Source organism: Aotus nancymaae, unplaced genomic scaffold, assembly GCF_030222135.1.
Source record: "Aotus nancymaae isolate 86718 unplaced genomic scaffold, 86718_ANA_hifiasm-v0.15.2.pri h1tg000030l, whole genome shotgun sequence".
NCBI classification, from domain to species: Eukaryota; Metazoa; Chordata; class Mammalia; order Primates; family Aotidae; genus Aotus; species Aotus nancymaae.
The window spans coordinates 38,458,992-38,482,946 of NW_026988443.1; the positions used below are offsets into that span (position 1 = coordinate 38,458,992).

Here is a 23,955-nt window from a genome sequence, read left to right on the forward strand (position 1 = left end):
GGATTCCTCAGGAGGGCCAGGTCACATGCCTGTCATTCTTGCTGTGCCTATGGACTGGTCCCAAGGAGGTTGTAGGCAGAGAGGCCCCTGGTGGAGTTTCTTATCCTATCCTACTAGCAGCTCTCAAACTCAAGCAAACGTCAGGACCACCCAGAAGGCGTGTGAAAGCGCAGATTGCTGGGCCCATCTGATCTACCGGGTCTTGGGCAAGCCTGAGAATCTGCATTTCTGATGCGTTTCCAGGTGCTTCTGTTGTGCTGATGCTGCTGGTCCAGGGACCCACACTTGGAGAATGTGTGGCCTGGAGGACAGCTGAGAAATGCATGCTCCATGACAGAAGGTCAGTGGCTGCAGAGCGCTGGATTGATAGCGCCCAGAGGGAAAAGCCCAGGTGTGGTGGACCGAGGTGGGGGGTACCCACCGTTTACTGAGGAGCTTGTTGTGCCAGGCAACAAGACACCTTGGGGAAGAGGTTTTAGTATTCCTGTTGTGTAGATGAGGAGATCGAGGCTCAGAGAAGAGAAGCAACTTGGCCAAGAACACCCAGCTAGGAAGTTCTAGGGCTGAGATGCAACCCAGAGTTCCTGACTCCGTGGACAGGACCCTTTCCACTCACCCCTCTTCCAGTAACAGAGCTGCGTCCACTGGATAAAGCCTCTCTAATGGTGAGCCACAGGGCTCTGTCTTCACCTTTGGCCAATTTAAAATTATTATCAAAAATGCAGATATATTTACAGGCTCACTCCTGTAATCTCAGCACTTCGGGACGCCGAGGCAAGCAAATCAATTGAATCCAGGAGTTTGAGACCACTAGCGTGAGCAATATGGTAAAACCCCATCTTTACTAAAAATACAAAACTCACATGGTCATGGTGGCATATGCCTGTAATCCCAGCTACTCAAGAGGCTAAGGTACAAGAATAGCTTGAACTGGGAGGCAGAGGTTTCAGTGAGCCAAGATCACGCCACTGCGCTCCAGCCTGAGCGACAGAGCGAGACTCTCTCAAAAAAAACTAAATATATGAAAGGCATGTCAATCAATACACATACAGTATAAAGCCAAGAGGAAACACGCCTGCTGAAAAATGTTTTAAGAGGTGGCCAGGTGCAGTGGCTCACGCCTGTAATCCCAGCACGTTGAGAGGCCAAGGCAGGCAGATCACTTGAGGTAAGGAGTTCGAGGCCAGCCTGAACAACATGGTGAAACCCTGTCTCTACTAAATATACAAAAATCAGCTGGGTGTGGTGGGGTGCACCTGTAATCCCAGCTACGTGGGATTGGCTAAGGCAGGAATCGCTTGAATCTGGGAGGCAGAGGTTGCAGTGAGCCAAGATCACATCATGCCACTCCACTCTAGCCTGGGCGACAGAGTAATACTCCGTCCCCTCCACCCCCGCAAAAAAAGAGTCTATCAGCAAAGTCTGAAAGCAATGAGATTCATTCATTCAATTGCTATTTATGGAGCTACTGTTATGCCCTGGGCCCTGTGCTAGACATCCGTGATATACCAAGTGAACTCAGCAAAACACAGAAAATCCTTGTCTAACCAAATTGCCTTTCCTTATGATTACTGTTCATTATATAATGGAAATTAGAATTTTTAAAATTCACATGAAATTTCTTAACCCCAGCAATCAGTCTAGCTTCTGTCTTTCTTCCTGATCCCTTTCCAACTCCTGCCCAGAGGCCTACACGCTGGACACGGCATCGCCCGGCTTCATCATCTGCTTGTCTTGTTGCCACTTTGCTGCCTGGTTCTGTAACTCTGTTTCTTAAGGCTGCATCGTATTCTTCTCTGGGTATTTGCCAGTGCTTACTGAATGGTTCTCATAGTTGGACACTGAAGTTTCTCCCAGTTTTTCACTATTAATATTAATATTGGCTGTGCACGGTAGCTCACGCCTATAATCCCAGCACTTTGGGAGGTCAAGTCGGGTGGATCACCTGAGGTCAGGAGTTGGAGAGCAGCCTGACCAACATGGAGAAACTCCATCTCTACTAAAAATACAAAATTAGCTGGGCATGGTGGCACATGCCTGTAATCCCAGCTACTCAGGAGGCAGAGGCAGGAGAATCACCTGAACCCGGAAGGCGGAGGTTGTGTGAACCAAGATCGCGCCATTGCACCCTAGCCTGGGCAACAAGAGTGAAACTCTGTCTCAAAAAAAAAAAATTTATATTAATGCTGCAATTGATGCCTCCTTGTCTATCTAACCATTTCTTGCTTGGGGGTTTTTGTCTTAGGACATTTTCCTTTAAGATTGTAATTTGGGCTGGATATGGTGGCTCACACTTGTAATCCTAACACTTTGGGAGGCCGAGGTGGGTGGAGCACTTGAAGTCAGGAGTTCCAGACCAGCCTGGCCAACCTGTCTCTACTAAAAAAAAAAAAAAGATTGTAATTTGGGGCTCAGAGTATGTCCATGCTTAGAATGAGTGACATGAAACGCCCAAGGGGAAATGCCAAGTTTGAAGTCCACTGAGTTCAAAGTCAGTGTGTCCATTGAGTTCAAAGTCATTGTGTTCAAAGTCAGTGTTATGGGAACTGAGTCAGGGAAAGGGCTTATCCTGCACACGGTAAATAAGCAAGGTTCTCTCTTCCAGGTGGTTGATTCAGTGGCCCTCTGGGCTTCCCGTGAGCCACCCCCCCACACCAGGGTCACCAGCAGGCCCCTGCCATCCTGCAGGCCTGGCTCCTCTGAAAATGAACTTTTCCTTTAGAACCTGTGGCTGTTCCTTCAACAGAGCAATGAATGTATTTTACAAAAAAAGATGGGCTGCTGGATGGAGGGGGTCCACAGACGGGCCAGGCAATTTCTAGGCTGCATCTCAGCTCATCCTCCAACAGCCACAGGGACAGAGGCTCTCAGCCCAAGCTGCACATGGGCATCGCCGGAGACAAAACTCCCCATGTCCAGCCACACCCCAGCCCAGGGATGTCAGACCCTCTGGGCCGAGGCCTGCGCGTCAGTGTATTTTAAAATCTCCACAGCTGACTGCAACGTGCAGCAGAGACAGAGGTGTCGCCAGAAGACAGGTGCCGCTATCCCCATCTCACACCCACGGAAATGGAAGCGCTGAGAGGTTCAGCCACAGGCCCAGATTCACACAGCCAAAAGTGATGGAGCCCCATCTCAGCTTGTCTCACTCCAAAGTGGAGGGCTTTTACACAGCTGGGCTGGATCGCCTGAGCACTGACTCTGGGGCGGGCACATTCACTCTTCCGCCGAGACTCTCCCTTGGGTTTTAGGAAAAAGAGGGAGGAATCAGGGAAGACAGGATGTGGCTGCCTGAAGACACGGGAGCCTCCCAGCCTCTCCCCTGTGCCGCCGCCTTCCCCACCCTCCTCCTTTGACTCCTGACCTCCCTCTACCCTGTTCCCTGGGCCCTGGGTCCCCAGCTATGACACCATCTTCCCCAGGGGGCAACAGTGACCCACGCCCCCACCCCCCTGGAGCCAGATGATGCTCTCTCCCCTGAGCGCTGGCAGCTCACACCCGTGCCCTCCGTGGCTTTGCCTCCAGACACACTGGAGTCTGACTCCCTTTACCCCACTTCATTTCCTACGGCCTTGGGCAGGCCCCTCTGGATTTCTTCATCTGTAAACTAAAATCGGTATTGTAAATATCTGCCCACCTCTGTGGGTTCTGGGAGAATCAATGAGGCAGTGTGGGCGAAAGGACTCTGTAAACCTTGTGGCACCAAACAAATATTAGTTGTGTCATGAGCTGGAAGGGCCAGAGCTCTGGGCAGGACAGGGTGACAGCCCCAGCTCTGCCATTGACCGTGACTTGGGCCACAGCTTACACTCTCAGGGCCTTCGTTTCCTCATCTGTAACATGGGAATAATAATAGCACTGCGCCCTCCTGGCTGGGCTGCTGTGCAGGTCTAAAGCATGGGTCCCTGAAATGCACCCACAGTGTGGGCAGCTGTGGAGATCGGAAGGTCCTTCAGGACCTGCAGGCCGTGGCATGGTGAACATGGCCGAGTTTCTGGACCCGTGCCTTTGCACCTGAGGCAAGAAGGAGGCTTCCTTTATTCCTTTTCTACATACGTCTTTTCCCAGAGGTGCCCAGCTCTGCAGCTGGGCCTTGGCTCTGCCGCTCATGCTGTGTAGCCTCAGGCTTGAGATCAACCTCTCTGAGCCTCAGCTGTGTCCAGAGAACCTTCTGTTCACAGTGCACAGTGCCTGCCGGTGCTCAGCAGTGGCAGAGCTGTGGGAGCCACTGGTTGAGGAAGAGGGAGGCAAGAAACAGAGGCGGGGAGGGATGAGTAGGAGTCCAGAGAGGCCCTTTTGAATGATGGTGGTGATGGACATGATGGCGACGGTGGAGATGATGGTGGTGATGGACACGATGGTGACGGTGGAGATGATGGTGGTGATGGACACAATGGCGACGGTGGAGATGATGGTGGTGATGGACACGATGGCGGCGGTGGAGATGATGGTGGTGATGGACACGATGGCGGCGGTAGAGATGATGGTGGTGATGGACACGATGGCGGCGGTGGAGATGATGGTGGTGATGGACACGATGGCGGCGGTGGAGATGATGGTGGTGATGGACACGATGGCGGCGGTGGAGATGATGGTGGTGATGGGCACGATGGCGGCGGTGGAGATGATGGTGGTGATGGACACGATGGCGGCGGTGGAGATGATGGTGGTGATGGACACGATGGCGGCGGTGGAGATGATGGTGGTGATGGACACGATGGCGGCGGTGGAGATGATGGTGGTGATGGGCACGATGGCGGCGGTGGAGATGATGGTGGTGATGGGCACGATGGCGGCGGTGGAGATGATGGTGGTGATGGGCACGATGGCGGCGGTGGAGATGATGGTGGTGATGGGCACGATGGCGGCGGTGGAGATGATGGTGGTGATGGACACGATGGCGGCGGTGGAGATGATGGTGGTGATGGACACGGTGGCGGCGGTAGAGATGATGGTGGTGATGGACACGATGGCGGCGGTGGAGATGATGGTGGTGATGGACACGATGGCGGCGGTGGAGATGATGGTGGTGATGGACACGATGGCGGCGGTGGAGATGATGGTGGTGATGGGCACGATGGCGGCGGTGGAGATGATGGTGGTGATGGACACGATGGCGGCGGTGGAGATGATGGTGGTGATGGGCACGATGGCGGCGGTGGAGATGATGGTGGTGATGGGCACGATGGCGGCGGTGGAGATGATGGTGGTGATGGGCACGATGGCGGCGGTGGAGATGATGGTGGTGATGGACACGATGGCGGCGGTGGAGATGATGGTGGTGATGGACACGATGGCGGCGGTGGAGATGATGGTGGTGATGGACACGATGGCGGCGGTGGAGATGATGGTGGTGATGGACACGATGGCGGCGGTGGAGATGATGGTGGTGATGGACACGATGGCGGCGGTGGAGATGATGGTGGTGATGGACACGATGGCGGCGGTGGAGATGATGGTGGTGATGGACACGATGGCGGCGGTGGAGATGATGGTGGTGATGGACATGATGGTGGTGGTGGAGATGATGGTGGTGAATGGCCCTGGGATTTCTTAGGCAGAGAGGAATGGTGGTTTTCCAGTAGGGGCACAGGGGATCCATTTTGATACCAAGACCACCAGGGATGCACCCTGAGGCCACTCCTACCCATTTCTCCCCTGGCTCCTCAGCTCCTGGGCAGCCTGCAGGGGGGCTGGGAAAGGCCTGGGGAGAGGCCTGCCATCCAGCTCCAGGGGTGGCTATGTGTGAGCTCCGTCCCAGTGCCAGGCCCCTTCCTTCAGCCTACAAGATCAGCTGCCAACACCCCACGCTGGCGGGAGCAATGCACAAATGGGGAAACTGAGGCTCAGAAGGAAAGCACCTCTCCTGGCCACACTATCCACCCGGGCACTTGCAGTGCTTCAGGGTGACCAACTGTCCTGGTTGACCCAGGCCTGGGGGTTCCTGGGACAGAGCGGGGCTTTCAGAGAGAAGCCCTGGAAAGCCCCAGCTTCTGTTAGCAACAGTGCCAAAGTCCAGAGCAGCAGTGTTCAACAGAGACCCAACGAGAGCCACGTGTGTGCCCTCAAATGTCCCAGTAGCCAAGTTAAAATAAAAAGAGTTGGGTGAAATTAATTTTAATAATATATTCTCTTTTTTTTTTTGAAGATGGAGTCTTGCTCTGTCGCCCAGGCTGAAGTGCAGTGGCGTGATCTTGGCTCACTGCAGCGTCCGCTTCCCGGGTTCAAGCGAGTCTCCTGCCTCAGCCTCTCACATAACTGGGATTATAGGTGCCCATCACCATACCCAAGTAATTTTTGTATTTTTAGTAGAGACAGGGTTTCACCGTACTGGCCAGGCTGGTCTCAAACTCCTGACCTTAGGTGATCTGCCCACCTCAGGCTTCCAAAGTGCTGGGACTACAGGCATGAGCTACCATGCCCAGCCTAATTTTAATAATATATTCTGTCTAGCCCACTATGTCAAATATTTTCCTTATTTTCATTGCAACATATAATCCATATAAAAATTATGAATGAGACATTTCACCTTTTTGGTACTAATTCTTTTAATTCTGGTGTATATTTTACATTTACAACTGGAGTTGGCAAATAAAATACGGGCTGTGAGGGAAATCTGAATTTCAGAAAACAGGAACTTTAAGTATGTCATGTGTAATATTGAAGATAGACTGAAAGTTCGTTTCTTATTTATCTGAAATTCAAATATTTCCCTGGAACCTGTATTTTCATTTGCTGCTTCCGGCAACCCTACTGTGAGCACGCCTGAATTTGGAGGATCACATCGCAAGCTATTAATAGCCACTTAAACTCACAGCCTCTAAGAGCATACATAGGGCAGGTCCGGAGGAACCAGGGCCACCCACTGGCACCCAAGACAGCCAGCCCCCTCGAGTCAGCCTGCAAAGACCCACTGGGCTCCCCCCTTCTCTGTAGCCCCTCTACCCATCTCCCTTTTGCCTGCCTTTAACAGTATCTGCCTTTGTCTTAGTCAACCTTTCTGGAAGAAACTCAACAATTCTGTTTCTGATAATCACACAGCAGGTAAACAAGATGGCAGGGAAGAAAGTCCACAGCTCGCCCCACAGTTCTCCGTATCAGCAAATTTCCAAATTCTAGAATGAGTCAGGGCCAGCAGGGGCGGGGCAGCTTGGGAGGAAAGCCAGGCTAAGCCCAGGAGAAGGGGTCCAAGGGAAGCCCACCTCCTTCCTGGGTCTCCCCTCCAGAGCCCCAGCCTCAGGCCTCCTCAGGCCTCAGCCTTAAGGAGTTGAGCACTCTGGGGTGGAGGTCTCTGATCCTGGGTGCATGTCTTTCTCTGCCTCAGTTTACACATCCAAAACCACTGGGAAGCCGCAGACCAGGCGCTGTGGGATGGGGAAGTGGAGACCGAGAGGCTGCTGCCGGAGAAATATACAGAGCAGACAAGAGGTACGTGGGCCGCAGCTGCACCCCTCCCTGCCCTCATGTTCAAAACCCTGTCTAGGTCCTGGTGTGTCGGACCTGCACATTCAGAGTGTCACAGAGTGTTGGTCACAAGGCCACAGCCAGAACAGAGGCCCAGAGAGGGAGGCGTCCCACCCCAGGTCACACGGCACACCTGTGGTGGGGCTAGACACTGGCCAGGAGCTGAGGCCCAGAGCAAGGGTCTTCCTGCTGCCCCTCCACCATGTCCCGTGTCACCTTTCCTCTGTGGGGCAGTGCTGCCGAGGGTCCCAGGAGGAAAGGACTGCAAGGGTTCATTTCCCCTGGGTAAAACTGAGGCTGAGGGGATCATGTCTCACCAAAGCCTACCCAGCCTGCCAGAGCTGAAGCCACAGACAACTCCCACCTACCCAGCCTCATACCAGGTGCAGCCCCAGGCCAGACCCATCATGTGATTTGGGGGGCCTAATACAAAATGGAAATTCAGGACATTCATGTTCAAAATAAGAATTTTAAGGTAGTGGCAGCAGAGCATTAAACCACGCTCCGAGCTCTGCTAATCACAGGGCCCTGGGCACAGGTCACCCAGGGAAGCAGAGGCGGGAAAGGAGAGACCCAGCTAAGGCCTGGCTCCTCTCCCCAGCCCTCCAGGCCCTCCGCGCACATGGCTCCAGCTGTGCCCAAGCTCTTCCCTCAGCCTTTTCCTCCTCAGCTTCTCATTCTGCCCCCTAAGCCCTTGGAGTGCTCACCCCCAGCCATCAGGTCCTCCCTTAATGCCAGCAGTGGCACACACATGCACACACATTCTCTCTCTCTTGCTCTCGCTCTCTCTCTCTCTCTCTCTCTCTCCAGCCCTTCTCTCTCTCCAGCCCCTCTCTCTCTCCACCTCCTCAGAGGTGTTTTTCAGCAGAACCCAGCCCCAGCCCAAGCCCCTGCCAGCAGGTGCTCCAGGCCCGGGGCTGTGGTTTCCAGGCTGTGCATAACTTCAGGGTAGGGCTGTGGCCACCAGGGCCAGAACTAGGGTGAGGAGGGTGAGGCACGACCTCAGGCACAAAGTTTCAGGGGCACCAAAGCACCCCCATCACCATGATACATAATGCGTCTATGCAGTGTTCTTACAAGCAGAAATTCATGAAAAAAATCCAGAATGAATAAAACAGCAAACTTTTATTAAAAACACAGATAGCGTCGGAAGTCCTGGTTCTCTGCATCAGCCTCAAGGCACTGCTCTGGATCCTATCTGTGTTTATCCTGGCCTTTTTGCATTAATTTAGGTTTTTTAGTAAAATTGCCTCAAAATGTTATTTTTTAGTTTACTGGTTTGGGTTCCCTCTTATAGTTTCCACCCAAAGGTGCGCCCCCATTCCCCACCCCTGCAAGGTAGCAGATGGGAGGACGAGGGTGAAAACAGCAACATCAACGCTGAAAATAACAGTGAATGTACACTGAGGTCTGCGTGTGCACTGCGGCAGCCTCCTCCCTCCCTCCCTCCCTCCCTCTCTCGCTCTCTGCCTTACTGAGCACTTACTATGTAATAGCTAAGCGCTATTCTAGACACTGGATAAAGCAGCCATGAACACACCATTCGGCCCACACAGAGCTCACATTCTGGTTTGGGAAGAGAGACAAAAAAGTAGTTCAGAAACAAGCTGGGCGTGGTGTCTCACACCTGTAATCCCCACACTTTAGGAGGCTGCGGCGGGTGGATCGCCTGGGGTCAGGAGTTCAAGACCAGCCTGACCAATGTGGTGACACCCTGTCTCTACTAAAAATACAAATTAGCCGGGCATGGTGGTGGTGCATTCCTGTAATCCCAGCTACTCAGAATGCTGAGGCAGGGGAATCACTTGAGCTCTGGAGGTGGAGGTTGCAGTGAGCTGAGATGGCGCCACTGCACTCCAACCGGGGAAATGAGCGAAACTCCATCTCAAATTAATAATCATAATGAAGCAGCAGCAAGGCATTGTGTGTGCTACGCACGCAAAACGGGAGAGGAGCCAGCGAGCAGGCTTCAAGCTGTAAGCATGGCAGCCGAGAAGGATGTCATTAAACCCTCACAGCCACTCTGGCACAGAGAATCTGTGACTTGGCCCCAGTTTTCAGATGAGGAAACCGAGGTGTTGGTCCTAAGGCAGCTTGCCAGAGCCCTGCAGCCAGGAAGTGACAAAGCTGGCTTCTCAGCCCAGGCAGGCTGGTGCCAGAGGGCTTTGGGGGTTGGAGGGTGAAGTATAATGCAGGTGGAATGAGGGAACTGGATGGGTTTTCGCCACTTAAAGGAGCTGTTACATTAAGTGTGTGAGGTGCAAAGCCATCTCTTCCTCTCTTGTGGCAAAGGCCAGGCTGGCTCATTCAGAGGTCACAGCTTCCTCCTCCAGGGACTGAGCCCCAGGTGTGGGGTCTGGCTGGGGGGACGTGTCGGGGAGCATCACCCTAGGCCCGCTGGCAGGCAGCCCAGCAGGGGCCCTTTAAGGCTGGCCATGGGGCAGGCAACGTGACACCCGCCCAGTGTGCAAGTTAATTCATCACGGCCCCTGCTGACTCACGCTTATGAAAGTGATTTTCCTGGCCCCGCCTACTGCCTGCACGGCCTCTTCCCTCCCAGTGAAATACCCTCACTTCCCCCTGGCCTCTCAGAGCCTCTTGGATCCCTACGGGGTAATGGGCATTCCAGTCTCAAGGGGGACTCTGTGATCCGTGATCCCTGGCCCTCCTAGTGCACAAGCTGGCTGGGCTCACCGAGCTGCTGCACCACTGCCTGTCAGGTGAGTGTCAGGGGCCAGGTTCCGGGGCAGGGAATCAGGCAGATCCCAGGCACAAGCAGCCAGCCCAGCTGGACTGGAGGGTCTGCGGAGCCCTAGAGCCAGGCAGGGGTCCCGGCTGGTCCTGAGTAGAGGCCCTCCCCTGAATTATCGGGAGCCCAGCAGGATTCTCCCCTACCCCAGGTTCCTCCCAGATCCTCAGCCATGTCTCTGTCCAGCTGACTGGCACCCTCAGCGGAACAGCTGAGCGGCCACAGTCCCCGCGAACGCTGGCCCACGTGACCTCGGCCCCTAGCAAGAAAGAGGGGTGTGGCCAGCCCGGGCCTGCTGCCTGGCTGTCCAAAGTCCACTGGGTTGGCAGCCAGGCTGGGTGCCCTCAGGGTTTCTGCTTCTCCTGCTCAGGAGGGACAGAGCCCGTGGGTGCCCATGAACAGCCCCTACCCCAGGAGGCCCCAGGGACTTAGCTTCTCTATGGAGGCTCAAGAGTGTGGTGGGTAGGGAGGGCGGCCCCTGCGAGGCTGGGGAGCTACAGGAGATCCTGGGCTCCAGGTGTGTGGCACTGGGGTGAGGGCTCATCTGTAATAAATGGCAAGTGACACTTGCATGGACAGACCACCTCTTCACACTTAGCCCCCCACCCCCACCCTGGGGCTTCCTGCCCTTGGTCTCCCTGTAATCAGCTGTTTTACTGGAGGGGATTGAGCAGCACTAGGATTTGTCCACATGAGCGTGGTCTTGGACACTCCCAGGTGACCTGGGGCAAGGTGCCTGTTCCTCCTGACCTGGTTTCTTCCTCTGCACAGTGGGGATAAAAAAAACCCACCTCTTGGGTTGTCTTCAAAGGCAAATGAGTAAATGGCCACTAGAGGTGCCAAAGAAATGCAGACATACAGGTGTCCCAGAGTCTCAGAGCAGTTTGCAGCTTTGACAGCCTCAGAAGTACACATGCTACAGACATGTGTACAGTGAAAGAAACGTCAGCCAAAGGTGCACCTGTTCTCATGTCTTTTATCCTATTTGCCTTTGTGAAGTTGGAAACATCAATTTTTAATGTTAACTTCTTTCCATCAACATCTGCCATCTTCAATCAAAGGGACTTAAAAAGATAACATTAAAAATTGGTTCTTCCAACTCCATAAAACTAAAAAGCATAAAATGAATTGAAATGAAACTTTTGCACACTGTTTTGTAAGTTGGCGGCATATTTTTTCAAGGTCATGAGTGACAGCTTCAAGCTGCTCGGGACTTGGGGCGTCCTGTGTCTCTCTACACAGGAAGTGACTTCTCAGGTCCAGCCCCTGGGTGGTGACCTCATGTATGTGGCATCCAGAAGCTTCTGTTCAAGTGCCTGAGAACAGTCCCAGGAGGGAGCACTGGACTTGAAGTCCCAAAGCCCTGGTGGGAACTCTCCTGCCTGCAAAGGGTGATGAGGAGCAGCCAGTTCTGATTCCTCATCGACCAACAGGGGCTCCTGCAAGTGCCTTCCTCGGATGGTAGGAGAATCCGAAAGAACAAGGGAGGAGCAAGGCATGGCCCAGGGTGGGTGCATTGGGGCAGATGGAGCAGGTTGGCTCACTCATTTGGGGAAGGTCTGGGGGTGTCTAGGGGGTCAGCCCATGGGGATCAGATTTTGGTTCCATCACCCACCAGCTCTGTAGCCTCAGGGCATGGCTTCACCTCTCCAAGCCTCAGTCTCCTCATCGGCAAAGTGGATTGCTAGGCAGATCAAAGGAGGTGATTTGGGAAGGCACTTTACCAGGAGGTCCCATGCTTCCCAGTGACTGCTGTTCCTGGGGACTATGATGAGGATTGAGGGGCTTCGGGCCATTCAAAGGTACCAGGAGCGAGCCCGAGAAAGTGTGCTGGGAACTGCAGTCCTGTCCTCCAAGGCCTCTGGGTATACCTAGTGCCCAGGGTCAGTGAGAAATGATCCCCTCCCGGCCAGAACACTGGGTCATCAGCTGCCCCTCTATTTCCCCGCCTGCCACTAGCACCTCGACAGAGCCGTGGGGGACCCTGGAACGGACACTGCATGCTCCGCCCAGCAGAGGGGCCTTGGCAGGAGCTGTCACAGCACTCGAGGCACAGGGAGCAGGGCAGCCTGGGCTCCAATCCAGCCCAGCCTGCTAGAGCTGGGGCAACCACCTTGCAAACTGTACAGGGCCGTGAGAAACTCTCTGGCCCTTGGAGCACTTACAACAACCCGATTAAAAAAGGATTCCATTTGGTAATGTGTTTTCAGTGTGGAGATCATGCCTGGCACCCAGCCCACTCCACAGAGGTGTGGAAGTGTCAGCCACCTGTCGTCTTTATTGTGACTGTTACTATTATTATAATGGGTGGCAACGTCACCCTGAAATCCCCTCCACAGGCAAGCAGCCAGGGGCCTTGCAGGGAGCTGGGCAGGAAGAGGCCATGTGGTCCCTGGCGACTGCAGGATATCACCTTCCTTCTTTCCAGGAAAAGAGGAGGAAGTCTTGGGTGCTGGGCACACGGGCTTGCCTCGACAGGACACGGACACTGTCCCTGGCTCCCACCCCAGCAGAGGCAAGGGTGTGCTCAGGGGAGCAGAGGGCACCCGCACGGGGGTCCCTGACAGACCCCTTTCCCACTGGGCACATCCTCTCCCTCGGAGCCTCCTCCTCACCTGCAAGACAGAGGCACCAGGGCTCACCTCTCCAGGCTGCTGAGCGGGCTAGATGCCACTGCTTAGTTCACAGCCTCCTTGCAAACTGTAGAGTGCTGTGGGAAGGTCACTTGTTGTCACTGTGGGGGCGACACTCAGTTCCTCTCAGTGGCCCATCTACACAGCAGTCTCTCGTCCATCTCCTTGGGGCCTGCCTGGAGGTGGATGATGATGTCTCTGCCACTCTGCACACGTCAGAGGTCACACGCTGGTCTCAGCTGTGTTTGGTTGGCCTGTTAAGGATCTTCCAAAATTGTGCGTTCATTCAATGCTCGCTTTTTCAAATCAGAGAATTAACATAGAAATCCAGATTCCTACCTTCTCTGGAAGAATTCTGGAGGCAGACGACCCTGAGGCTGAATGGCGTGGGTGGTGTCACTGACAGGGCCTTGGCACCAGTGAGCCCTGGGTTTCCAAGCCAGCTGCGTGACACTGAGAAGTTGTGCAACCTCTTTGAGCCCCGTTTACACATCTGTGAAGTGGGAAAATGACACGGCCAGGACTCTGCACAGGGTCGGTGTGACGTGTCTCTGAGAAAAAGCATGTCAGATACCCGGCACAGATACCCGGCACAGAGCCAGTGCCACATGCTCACCATCCCTGTGCCCACAAGGGTGTGGCCTTGTGGCCCTCAGGACGGCAGCGTGTGGCCCTCAGGTGAGGCCCGTGTCTGCTGCTGGCTGGTGTGGGGGAGAAGTGGGGGTCTGATGCCCCTCTGGGCACCGGCAGCTCTAGGACCAGCACCTGAGTCCCTTTGAGCGATTTGGGTCTGGAGCCAGCAGAGGGCGTGGCTGCCCCAGAGATGGCAGGTTCCCCGACACATCCCCAAACATGGCCGCTGCTTCCCTTTCTCCAAGTCCAGCCCAGCCCCTGGGGCAGGCCACAGCAGCTGCTCAGTCCCCGTGGCAAATTCACTCCAGGCAAGTACTTCCTGCCTGTGACCCCACTGTGTCCCGCAACCACCGTAGGAGGTAGGGACTCATTGCTTCCATTTTACAGGTGAGAAAACTGAAACCCAGAGAGGCCCAGGAATGGGCCACAGTCAGCAGATGGGAAGCCACTTGCCAGGGCCGGGTGACGACTCCAAAGTCCACCAGACCACGCTGGTACTCGAGGGCTGCGGCCCACAGAAGGGCCGGCTGGGCTTGTTCCTGGGTTGAGCAGGAACGGCCTCTCGGGAAGACAGAGAACAAACTTTGGGAACTGTTGCCCCCCTACCCCAATGAGATGGGAGAGTAGAGTGAAGCTCGGAGGGACAGTGGCTGCCTGGGGCAACCAGGCCCAAGGACGGGAGGCCACATCCTGCGTGACTGGGGAAGGGTGGGGCAGATGACCTGTTTGGAGCAGAGGCTGCGTGAGCAAGAAGTGAGTCCTGATCAGTATGCCTCAGGGGGACCCCGGGCTGGACCCTGGGGGCCATAGGAGGCCATGCTAGCTGGGAAGTGACGTGGCCATGTGACAACCAAGCCTCACCCGAATGAGCTCTTCCTCCCCTCTCCCCTATTCCAGATCTGCTGCCAGCCCCAAGCACCCCACCAGCCATAGCCATGAGCTCCTCCAGAAAGAACCACCTCGGCGCCAGCAGCTCAGAGCCCCTCCCGGTCATCATCGTGGGTGAGTGTCAGACCCCAGCCTCAGAGGGGCACCACTGAGCCTTCCAGGTGCCTCCACCCCCGGGTCTGAGGGCAGGAGCTGGGCAAGTCCAGGTCTGGCCTCTTTTTTTGTATTTTGGGTTCTTTGTTTTTTTGAGACAAAGTTTCATTCTTTCGCCCAGGCTGGAGTGCAGTGGTGTGATCTTGACTTACCTCCGCCTCCAGGGCTCAAGCGGTTCTCCTGCCTCAGCCTCCCAAGTAGCTGGGATTACAGGTGTCCGCCACTACGCCCGGCTCATTTTTGTATTTTTAGTAGAGACGGGGTTTCGCCATGTTGGCCAGGCTGGTCTCAAACTCCTGAACTCAAGTGATCTGCCTGCCTCAGCCTCCCAAAGTGCTGGGATTACAGGCATGAACCACCACGCCTGGCCTAGGCCTGGCCTCTTACAGTGTTCTTTAATCCACTGAGTGTTTACTATGTGGCCAGTGCTGGGCTTAGCAGTTTATAAACTATCATTCTCTTTCATGCCTCCGAGAACCCAGGGGTCTAGAACACAGCCATCAGCTGGAAGCGACCCGATGTAGGGCAGGGAAGGCCCAGTCCTGAGCCCGCACTGGCCCCATGACTACCTGTGGCCAGCACTGTACTAGGGGCCCACACGAGAGGACACAGCAGGGCTTATGATTCCTGTCCTCTGTCTGCAAAAATGAGGACAGACGACCCCCAAGAATGCAGGCGTCCAATTCAGCCACGTGAGATGGTCATTTCTGTAAAGCAAAAACAGATGGCTGTCTGCAATTTCATATGGTTCCTCCTGGTATGCTACGTATGAGTAATATTCCGAATCAGATGAGATAAGAAGAGGGGAGGGCAGATAAAAAGAGAAGAGCTATCGCAGGGCTGGGCCTGGTGAATTGCCCAGGAAGCGCCACAGATGGCGGCGCAGTTCTTCAGACGTGCAAGCAGCAGACCCAACAGGTGGCTCGGCGCCCCTGAGCGCCCACGAGCACCCACCACCCGAGCTCGCCCCCAGGCCACGTAGCCATCTGTGCTGCGTTCACTCGTCCATCTGACCTAGTTCTTAGATCTCAGAATCTCAGTTGTGTCGTCAGGGGTTCCCTCTGTCTGGATTTGAATCCTGGCTCATCTACCTGCCAGCTGTGTGACCATGGGCAAATTACTTAACCTCTCTGTGCCCATTTCCTCAAGTATAGGAAGGAAAAGAGCAGCACTTACCTCAATAAAGCTGTTGTGGGGCTGTTGAAGTCTCAGTACAATTCCTGGCAAATAGGAAACTATCAGCAGTTGCTCATTCTTTCTTTTTTAAATTATCCTGTTTTCTTCTTTCTTTTTTTTGAGACGGAGTCTCGCTCTGTCACCCAGGCTGGAGTGCAGTGGCGTGATCTCAGCTCACCATAACCTCTGCCTCCTGGGTTCAAGTGATTCTCCTGCCTCAGCCTCCAAGTAGCTGGGATTACAAGCATGCGCTGCCACGCCCGGCTAATTTTTTTTTTGTATTTTTAGTAAAGACAGGGTTTCTCCTTGTTGGTCAGGCTGGTCTCAGGTGATCTGCTCACCTCGGCCTCCCAGAGTGCTGGGATTACAGGCATGAGTCACTGTGCTCGGCCTCTTTTTTAAATTATTATTAGGCATAGTGTGTGGCACAGGCTAAGGGCTTAATAAATATTTTATTTTTGTGAATGAAGGATCAGTGAATGGATGTACCACGTCCAGACCGAAGCCCTCAGCCGTAGATTCTCCCACCTGAAAAGGCTGCTCCCTTTGACCTCTGCCCTCTCTTCCCAGGCAACGGCCCCTCTGGTATCTGCCTGTCCTACCTGCTCTCTGGCTACACACCCTACGTGAAGCCAGACGCCGTCCACCCACACCCCCTGCTGCAGAGGAAGCTCACCGAGGCCCGGGGGGTCTCCATCCTGGACCAGGTGGGTCATCCTGAGGCCGGAGCTCTGGGGAGGACACACCGCCCGTGGAAAACTACCACAGCTTTCCCAGGGAAAAACAAAACTGTGTGTTTGCTGGAGCCAAGACCAAACAGAATTCGAGAGTCCACAGAGTCAGCCACGGAGATCCTGGAAGAGAAATCGGAGACCCACAGATGCAACATGGCCGAGGGCTCACCATGTCCTAGACCAGGGGTTCTCAGTGAGGGGGTGATTTTGCTCCTCGGGGACACCTGGCGATGTCTGGGATGATACGGGTTGTCATGGCGGGGTGGCGGTGCTACCAATTCCGGCAGGGTGGAGGCCAGGGATGCTGGTAAATGCCCAGCACTGCACAAGACATCGAGGGTGGTGGAACTGACATATCTGGGGAGGAGTTTCCCAACCTCGGCCTCACTGATGTGTGGATGACTTCGTTCTATCTACAAAGAAGAATGTGGCTTGAACGTCAGCGGGGCCAAGGTTGAGAAATTCCACCGCAGATATTTCAGTCCCACTACCTCCTGCCCACAAGGGTTTGCAGATGCTTCCTCCATACCCCCTGTCTCCCACTGTGCCCCTCCGCGACCTCCGTCATCAGGCATGGTACATCCGCCTGTTCCCCTCCCGCCCCTGAGTTGGGGATGAGGACGTAGTTCTACACCATTTGATCTAGATCAGCATTTTTCAAAGTGCCCTCTATAGAGTACTAGTTCCTCAGTATAATATACACAAAAATGTTCCCACTCCAGCAACACAGGGACACGCTGGGGTCGGCAAAATTCAACAGGTAAATGATGGCTGCAGGGCTTGTCAGAGCCTTTAATATGCCGGTCTGCATTATCTACTTTTAAGAGGCAGCGCCTCCTCAGCTGATCTGACCACCCTGATAGGGATGCAGGACCAGGCAGTCACTCCAGTCTCATCTAAGATTGCCCGTTTGGTCTATACCCTGGGGCTCTTGGCCTCCTGGAAAGACCTCAAAACAAGAGCTTCAGAGCACCCCCAATGTGCACATCTCTCTGAGACCCTCCAGTGCCAGGGAAATGACCCAGCCCCAGCCCCACATTCCTGCCCAGCCTGAGACCCTGGGAAGACAACCCCGCCCTCCCCCAGCATCCCTTCTGACCTATGGCCCCTTCCAGGACCTGGACTACCTGTCCGAAGGCCTTGAGGGCCGATGCCAAAGCCCTGTGGCCCTGCTCTTTGATGCCCTCCTGCGTCCAGACACAGACTTTGGGGGAAACATGGAGTCGGTCCTCACCTGGAAGCACCAGGCAGAGCACGCCCTCCCCCACTTGGTTCTGGGCCGGAACCTCCCCGGGGGGGCCTGGCACGTGAGTGGCTCAGCGAGGGCACGCCTTGATGGGGGTGGGGTCTCCCTTGTTCTCCCCACTTGGAGCTGGGACTCTTGCATCTCCCCTTTCCTCGTTCTCCACCCGCCAACCCTGCCCCTCCCTCCACCAGCCCCAGCCAAGGCCTCCCATGTCCTCCAGCCCCAAATAGGTTCAGGCTAGCAGAGGCCTGGACCAAAGGGTTCCTTTTCCTGCAGTCCATCGAAGGCTCCATGGTGACCCTGAGCCAGGGCGAGTGGATGGGGCTCCCGGACCTGGAGGTCAAGGACTGGCTGCAGAAGAAGCGAAGGTGAGGCCCCGTGGGGTGCGCTGGGGGACACGGGAGGCTGGGCCTGTGAACCCAGAAAACCTGAGACAGGTCTCAGTTAATTTAGAAAGTGTTTTGCCAAGGTTGAGGATGCACCTGTGACATCGCCTCAGGAGGTCCTGACCACATGTGCCCAAGGTGGTGGGGCACAGCTTGGTGTCAGACATTTTAGGGAGACATGAGACCTCAATCAGTATTTGTAAGAAGTACCTTGGTTCCGTCTGGAAAGGGAAGACGACTTGAAGCAAAGGCAGGAAGACAGAGAGGGGTCCAGGTCATACAGAGGTGAGAGACGAATGGTTGCCTTCTTTCGAGTTTCTGATTAGCCTCTCCAAAGGAGGGAATCAGATGTGCACCATCTAGCTCAGTGAGCCGAGGGGTGACTTGGAATAGAATGGGAGCAGATTGGCCCTAAGCAGTTCTCTGCCTGACCTTTCCCTTTAGCTTAGTGATTTGGGGGTCCTAAGATTTATTTTCCTTTCACAGGCACCTCCCCCCCTCCCCCCCGCACTGAGCCCAGGAGCCAGAGGTACAGGGGCTTCAGAGTGCATCTGATCTGTCTTCTTCCAGAGGGGGAAACCGAGGCTCAGCTAGGGAAAGGTCTTGTCCACCTCACATGAGTGGGGGTGAGCAGCAGAGCTGGGCTCACCCGAGGACGCCCTGTCCCGTGCAGGCAACAGACCACCCTGTCACACGGCCCCCAACTGGGCCTCCCCGTAGTGCCCCAGCCTCTAAGGAGGGGATAACAGCTGACCTCAACCCCCATGCCCTGCCCCATGCCTCTGACACAGGTCCCCAGTCCTTGTGGCCTCTCTTCAGCCCCTCCCTCTATTCTGGCCTAGAACAGTCTTTCTTTCCGGGTCAGCTAATAGGATGACATTTCTTTTTTTTAATGCTTTTGCTACAGGTGAGTTTCATCCTTAACCATGAGCCCACAAGTTGGATAAATTAACTCACCTAAGGTCATGCAGATTATTGGACATGGAGAAGGACAACAGCTGACCGCAAACCCACACTTCTCCCCACTCTGTTACTCCTGCGTTTTTTCCTCCCCACCCTGTTACTCCTGTGTTTTTTCCTCCCCATCTGGCTTCTTGCTCCATCATGGCCACCCTGGAGAAATGGCTTGTGAACCCTGAATATCTGAGACACGGGTCTCAGTTAATTTAGGAAGTTCAGGCTGGGTGCGGTGGCTCATGGCTATAATCCCAGCACTTGGAGAGGCTGAGGCGGGCAGATGACCTGAGTTCAGGAGTTTGAGACCAACTTTGCCAACATGGTGAAATCTCGTCTCTACTAAATATTCAAAAATTAGCCAGGTGTGGTGGTGGACACCTATAATCCCAGCTACTGGAGAGGATGAGGCAGGAGAATCGCTTGAACCTGGGAGGCAGAGGTTGCAGTGAGCTGAGATCGCACCACTGCACCCCAGCCTGGGCAGCAGAGCGAGACTTCATATCAAGAGAAAAAAAAAGAAAGAAAGTTAAATTTGCCAAGTTTGAGGACGCGTGACCCTGACACAGCCTCAGGAGGTCCTGACAACATGTTCCCAAGGTTGTCGGGGCCCAGCCTGGTTTTATACATTTTGGGAAGACGTGAGATATCAGTCCACATATGTAAGATGTACATTGGTTCCGTCGGAAGGCGGGACAGCTCCAGCAGGGAGGGGGTTTCCAGGTCTCCGATAGGTGAGAGACAAACGGTTGTGTTCTTCTGAGTTTCTGATTGGCTGTAACCAAGGAGGCAGTCAGATGTGCATTTATCTCAGTGAGCCAAGGCACTTTGAATAGAATGGGAGGCAGCTTGGATCTAAGCAGTTCTCAGCTGGACTTTGCCCTTTAGCTTACTGATTTCGGGGGCCCCAAGATTGATCTTCCTCTCACAGGTTGGTTCAATCCCAGAATAAAGGAGTTCCAGCCCCTGCCCATTCTGGGGTGTGTCCACTCAAGTGAGAGGCTGTCCCAGAGCAGATACTGGGGTGCAGTCTGCCTCTCAGGGGACGCCCTCCTTCCTTGGCCCCAGGGCTGTGACCTCGCCTGTATCCCCACGGCAGGCACTCCAGGCCTCACTGTCTGTCTGATACAAAGATTCTTGTGCATGTTTGGCAGGAAGACCTCCAGGCTCCGTTGGTCCTGTGTTAGTAGCAGACAGAAACTCCAGTGTCACTTGTCAGCACAGCCTCTCCTAGCCTACTTTTACATTTTCACATTCTGTGCTGAGCACGTCATGTGGCGACGTGGCAGGGTTCAAAAGCATCCTTTTACGTGGCCTCACAGTATTCCCAAAGGCGGGTGAGCATCCCCAGCCCAGCAGATCTTCACTGAATGCGTATTATGTGCCAGGCCTTGAGCTTAGACGTCAGAGCACAAAGCCACTGCAGACACACCCCCAGCCCTCTCGGTGCTACCAAGGTTACCAGCACACCCTGCCCCTGCCAGCCCTGGAGTGTTCATTCTTTCCGCTCTGTCTTTATTATAAATAACTCTGCATGGAACATGCTCTTGGGACCGTTCTGTATCACCATCTTTACAAAGACTGAGAGCAGGAAAATGACAGGCCCACAGAGATCAATTCCAGGGTCGGAGACAGGCTGCGCTGGGCTGACCCGCACGGCCCTGGGTGTCCATTCTCAGCTCCTGCTACATTTAGCCAGACGGCATGTGGCACGGGATTCTCCCCTAAGGGAGTTCATCCTGAACCGTGAGCCCACAAGCTAGGTAAATTAACTCATCTAAGGTCACACAGCAAGATACAGGGAGGTGCTAGGATGATGCCAAAACCTGTCATTCAACCCCACCAGGACGGTCCTGCAGTCACTGCCCCTGAAAACAGTGGCAATAAAATACCTCCAGCTGCTTCTGTGTGGGCTGGGAAGGATAGTGAGGGCTTCACATGGGAGTTTTTAAATCAACTTTTAAATTGACTACGTATAGGCTGGGTGTGGTGGCAGGAGCCTGTAATCCTAGCACTTTGGGAGGCTGAGGCGGGTAGATCACTTGAGGTCAAGAGTTTGAGACCAGCCTGGCCAACACGGCGAAACCCTGTCTCTAATAAAAATTCAAAAATTAGGCCCGGTGCGGTGGCTCAAGCCTCTAATCCCAGCACTTTGGGAGGCTGAGGCAGGCAGATCACAAGGTCAGGAGTTCAAGACCAGACTGGCCAACATGGTGAAACCCCATCTCTACTAAAAAATACAAAAATTAGCTGGGCATGGTGGCTCGTGCCTGTAATCCCAGCTACTTGGGAGGCTGAGGTAGGAGAATTGTTTAAACTGGGACCCTGGAGGCAGAGGTTGCAGTGAGCTGAGGTTGTGCCACTGTACTCCAGCCTGGGCTGGAGACTCTAAAAAAAAATTTTTTTTCAAAAATTAGCCAGGTGTGGTGGTGCACACCTGTAGTCCCAGCTACTCAGGAGGCTGAGGCAGGAGAATCACTTGAACCAGAGAGGCAGGGGCTGCAGTGAGCTGCGATTGCACCACTGCACTGCAGCCTGGGCAGGAGAGTGAGACCCCCATCTCAAATAAATAAATAAATAAAACAAATAAATTGACTATATATAGAAAAGTACATAACTCCTATGAGTACAGGTTGATGAAGTTTGCCAAGGTTAAGCACAGAGATTCAATTAACAGAACCCCTCCCCAGAAGCCCCCATGCCCTTTCCCATCAGGATCCCCTCCCCGCTCCCCAGAGGTAACCCCTCTTGGCATCCAGCGCTATAGATGGGTTCTGCCTGTCCTGAACTTTATAAAAACGGAAGCATACCGTATTTAATCCTTGAGGTGACAATCCTGGCGGCCCATCCTTGCATGGCACTTCTTACTAGTCAGATTCCAGCCTAAGTACTGTGTTTTATCAGGTCCCCAAATCCTCTCCACAACCTCATGAAGTAGGTCCTGCCATCAGCATCTCCCTCATTTTGCAGACTGGGGGAAAAGGCACAGCTCCCTGCTGGCAGAGGCAGGACTCAAACCCAGGCAGTGTGGTTCTGGAGGCTGCGCTCTGCACCCCACCCTACACCACCTCTTCTGAAGGAGGTACCCTTGTTAGCTCCATTTTACAGAAGAGGAGACTGAGGCTTGGAGAGGCTGAACTATCTGGCCCTGTCCTACAGCTACAGCCTACTCCAGCTCCAGGGCCTGACATCACCCTGGACCTCTCCCGTCCCATCCAGCCCCCCAAGCCCCCAGCCCCTAACACTGTCTGACTGGCCTCCTGCATCCTCCCCCACAGAGGCCTTCGCAACAGCCGGGCTACGGCCGGGGACATCGCCCACTACTACAGGGACTACGTCGTCAAGAAGGGTCTGGGGCATAACTTTGTGTCCAGTGCTGTAGTCACAGCTGTGGAGTGGAGGACCCCCGACCCCAGCCCTCTCTTCCAGGTGAGCGGCTTCCTGACCAGGGACCAGGGCCGGCAGCCCTTCTCGCTGTGGGCCCGCAACGTGGTCCTCGCCACAGGCACATTCGACAGCCCGGCCCGGCTGGGCGTCCCCGGTGAGGCCCTGCCCTTCGTCCACCATGAGCTGTCTGCCCTGGAGGCGGCCACAAGGGTGGGGGCGGTGACCCCAGCCTCAGACCCTGTCCTCATCATTGGCGCGGGGCTGTCGGCGGCCGACGCAGTCCTCTTCGCCCGCCACTACAACCTCCCGGTGATCCATGCTTTCCGCCGGGCCGTGGACGACCCCGACCTGGTGTTCAACCAGCTGCCCAAGATGCTGTACCCTGAGTACCACAAGGTGCACCAGATGATGCGGGAGCAGTCCATCCTGTCGCCCAGCCCCTACGAGGGCTACCGCAGCCTCCCCAGGCACCGGCTACTGCTCTTCAAAGAAGACCGCCAGGCCGTGTTCCAGGACCTCGAGGGTGTTGAGAAGGTGTTTGGGGTCTCCCTGGTGCTGGTCCTCATTGGCTCCCACCCCGACCTCTCCTTCCTGCCCGGGGCAGGGGCTGATTTTGCAGTGGACCCTGACCAGCCACTGAGCGCCAAGAGGAACCCCTTTGACGTGGACCCCTTCACGTACCAGAGCACCCGCCAGGAGGGCCTGTACGCCGTGGGGCCGCTGGCCGGGGACAACTTCGTGAGGTTTGTGCAGGGGGGCGCCCTGGCTGTGGCCAGCTCCCTGCTAAGGAAGGAGACCAGGAAGCCGCCCTAACATCCGGCCAGACCCGCTGGCTGCCAGGCCCTGAAGAGGGCAGAGGTGACCACATAGCTGCTGGATCCAGAGCCCGTCCAACAATGCCCCAGGGAGGGCTGTCAGCCCACGTAGCTGGCCTTTGGGGTGAAGAGGAGCAGGGGGCCCAGGCTTCTCTGGACTTAAGACCAGTGTCCGAGGTGGTAACAGTGGCCGCAGGCCAGGGTCAGCCTAGACCTAGGATTTTGGGGGAAAGCTGCTAGTGTGAGCTGGGATCACCAGCAGCAGCTGCACACCCAGCCAGGAAGCCTGCACGCCTGCGCCTTCCAGAAGCAGGTCCCAAATAAAGCCAGTGCCCGACTGCACTCATGTGTCTGAGGACTCTGTGCTCAGGGAGGGAGCTGCATTCCTGGGACCCTGCACTGGGCCGGAGGGGAGGGAGGAAAAGAGCTTGGGGGAGGAGTCCTGGGCCATGTGGTCCTAGATGAGGTCCATGGCTGGGGCCTTGGGGTGCAAAGGATGGTGCTCCAAGTGTGGGAGCAGTTGGGCGGGCAGCTGTACTGGACCCTGGGGGCAGGGGTATTGGGTGTGTGCAGGGAGTGGTGTCCAGGAGGGCACTGCAGCCCCGCCTCCCTCCAGCCTGGTGTCCAGGAGGGCACTGCAGCCCCGCCTCCCTCTAGCCTGGTGTCCAGGAAGGCACTGCAGCCCCGCCTCCCTCCAGCCTGGTGTCCAGGAGGGCACTGCAGCCCCGCCTCCCTCC

At 55.1% G+C, this 23,955-nt stretch overlaps 1 protein-coding gene across 7 annotated transcripts; it reads left to right on the forward strand.

The window, feature by feature from the left end:
* The first annotated feature begins 273 nt into the window (after positions 1-273).
* On the forward strand, positions 274-23,560 carry OSGIN1 (oxidative stress induced growth inhibitor 1). 7 transcript variants are annotated; one of them, XM_012466144.3, is made up of 7 exons: positions 274-340; positions 7,325-7,428; positions 14,377-14,481; positions 16,267-16,403; positions 17,546-17,737; positions 17,953-18,044; positions 22,295-23,560. In XM_012466144.3, exons 1-7 carry the CDS (start codon positions 324-326, stop codon positions 23,214-23,216), a joined length of 1,569 nt encoding a protein of 522 aa, XP_012321567.1. In that variant the 5' UTR covers positions 274-323; the 3' UTR covers positions 23,217-23,560. The 7 variants fall into 7 exon arrangements, with proteins under 7 accessions (XP_012321567.1, XP_064239415.1, XP_064239416.1 ...); XM_012466146.2 differs by lacking the exons at positions 274-340; positions 7,325-7,428 and adding exons at positions 9,866-10,184; positions 13,867-13,973; XM_012466145.3 differs by lacking the exons at positions 274-340; positions 7,325-7,428 and adding an exon at positions 9,868-10,184.
* Positions 23,561-23,955: the final 395 nt, after the last annotated feature.

Coding starts and splice junctions, on each gene's coding strand:
- OSGIN1 (XM_012466144.3), top strand. Junction 7,429..14,376: donor ATATACAGAGCAGACAAGAG/GTACGTGGGCCG, acceptor CCCCTATTCCAG/ATCTGCTGCCAGCCCCAAGC. Junction 16,404..17,545: donor GGGTCTCCATCCTGGACCAG/GTGGGTCATCCT, acceptor GGCCCCTTCCAG/GACCTGGACTACCTGTCCGA.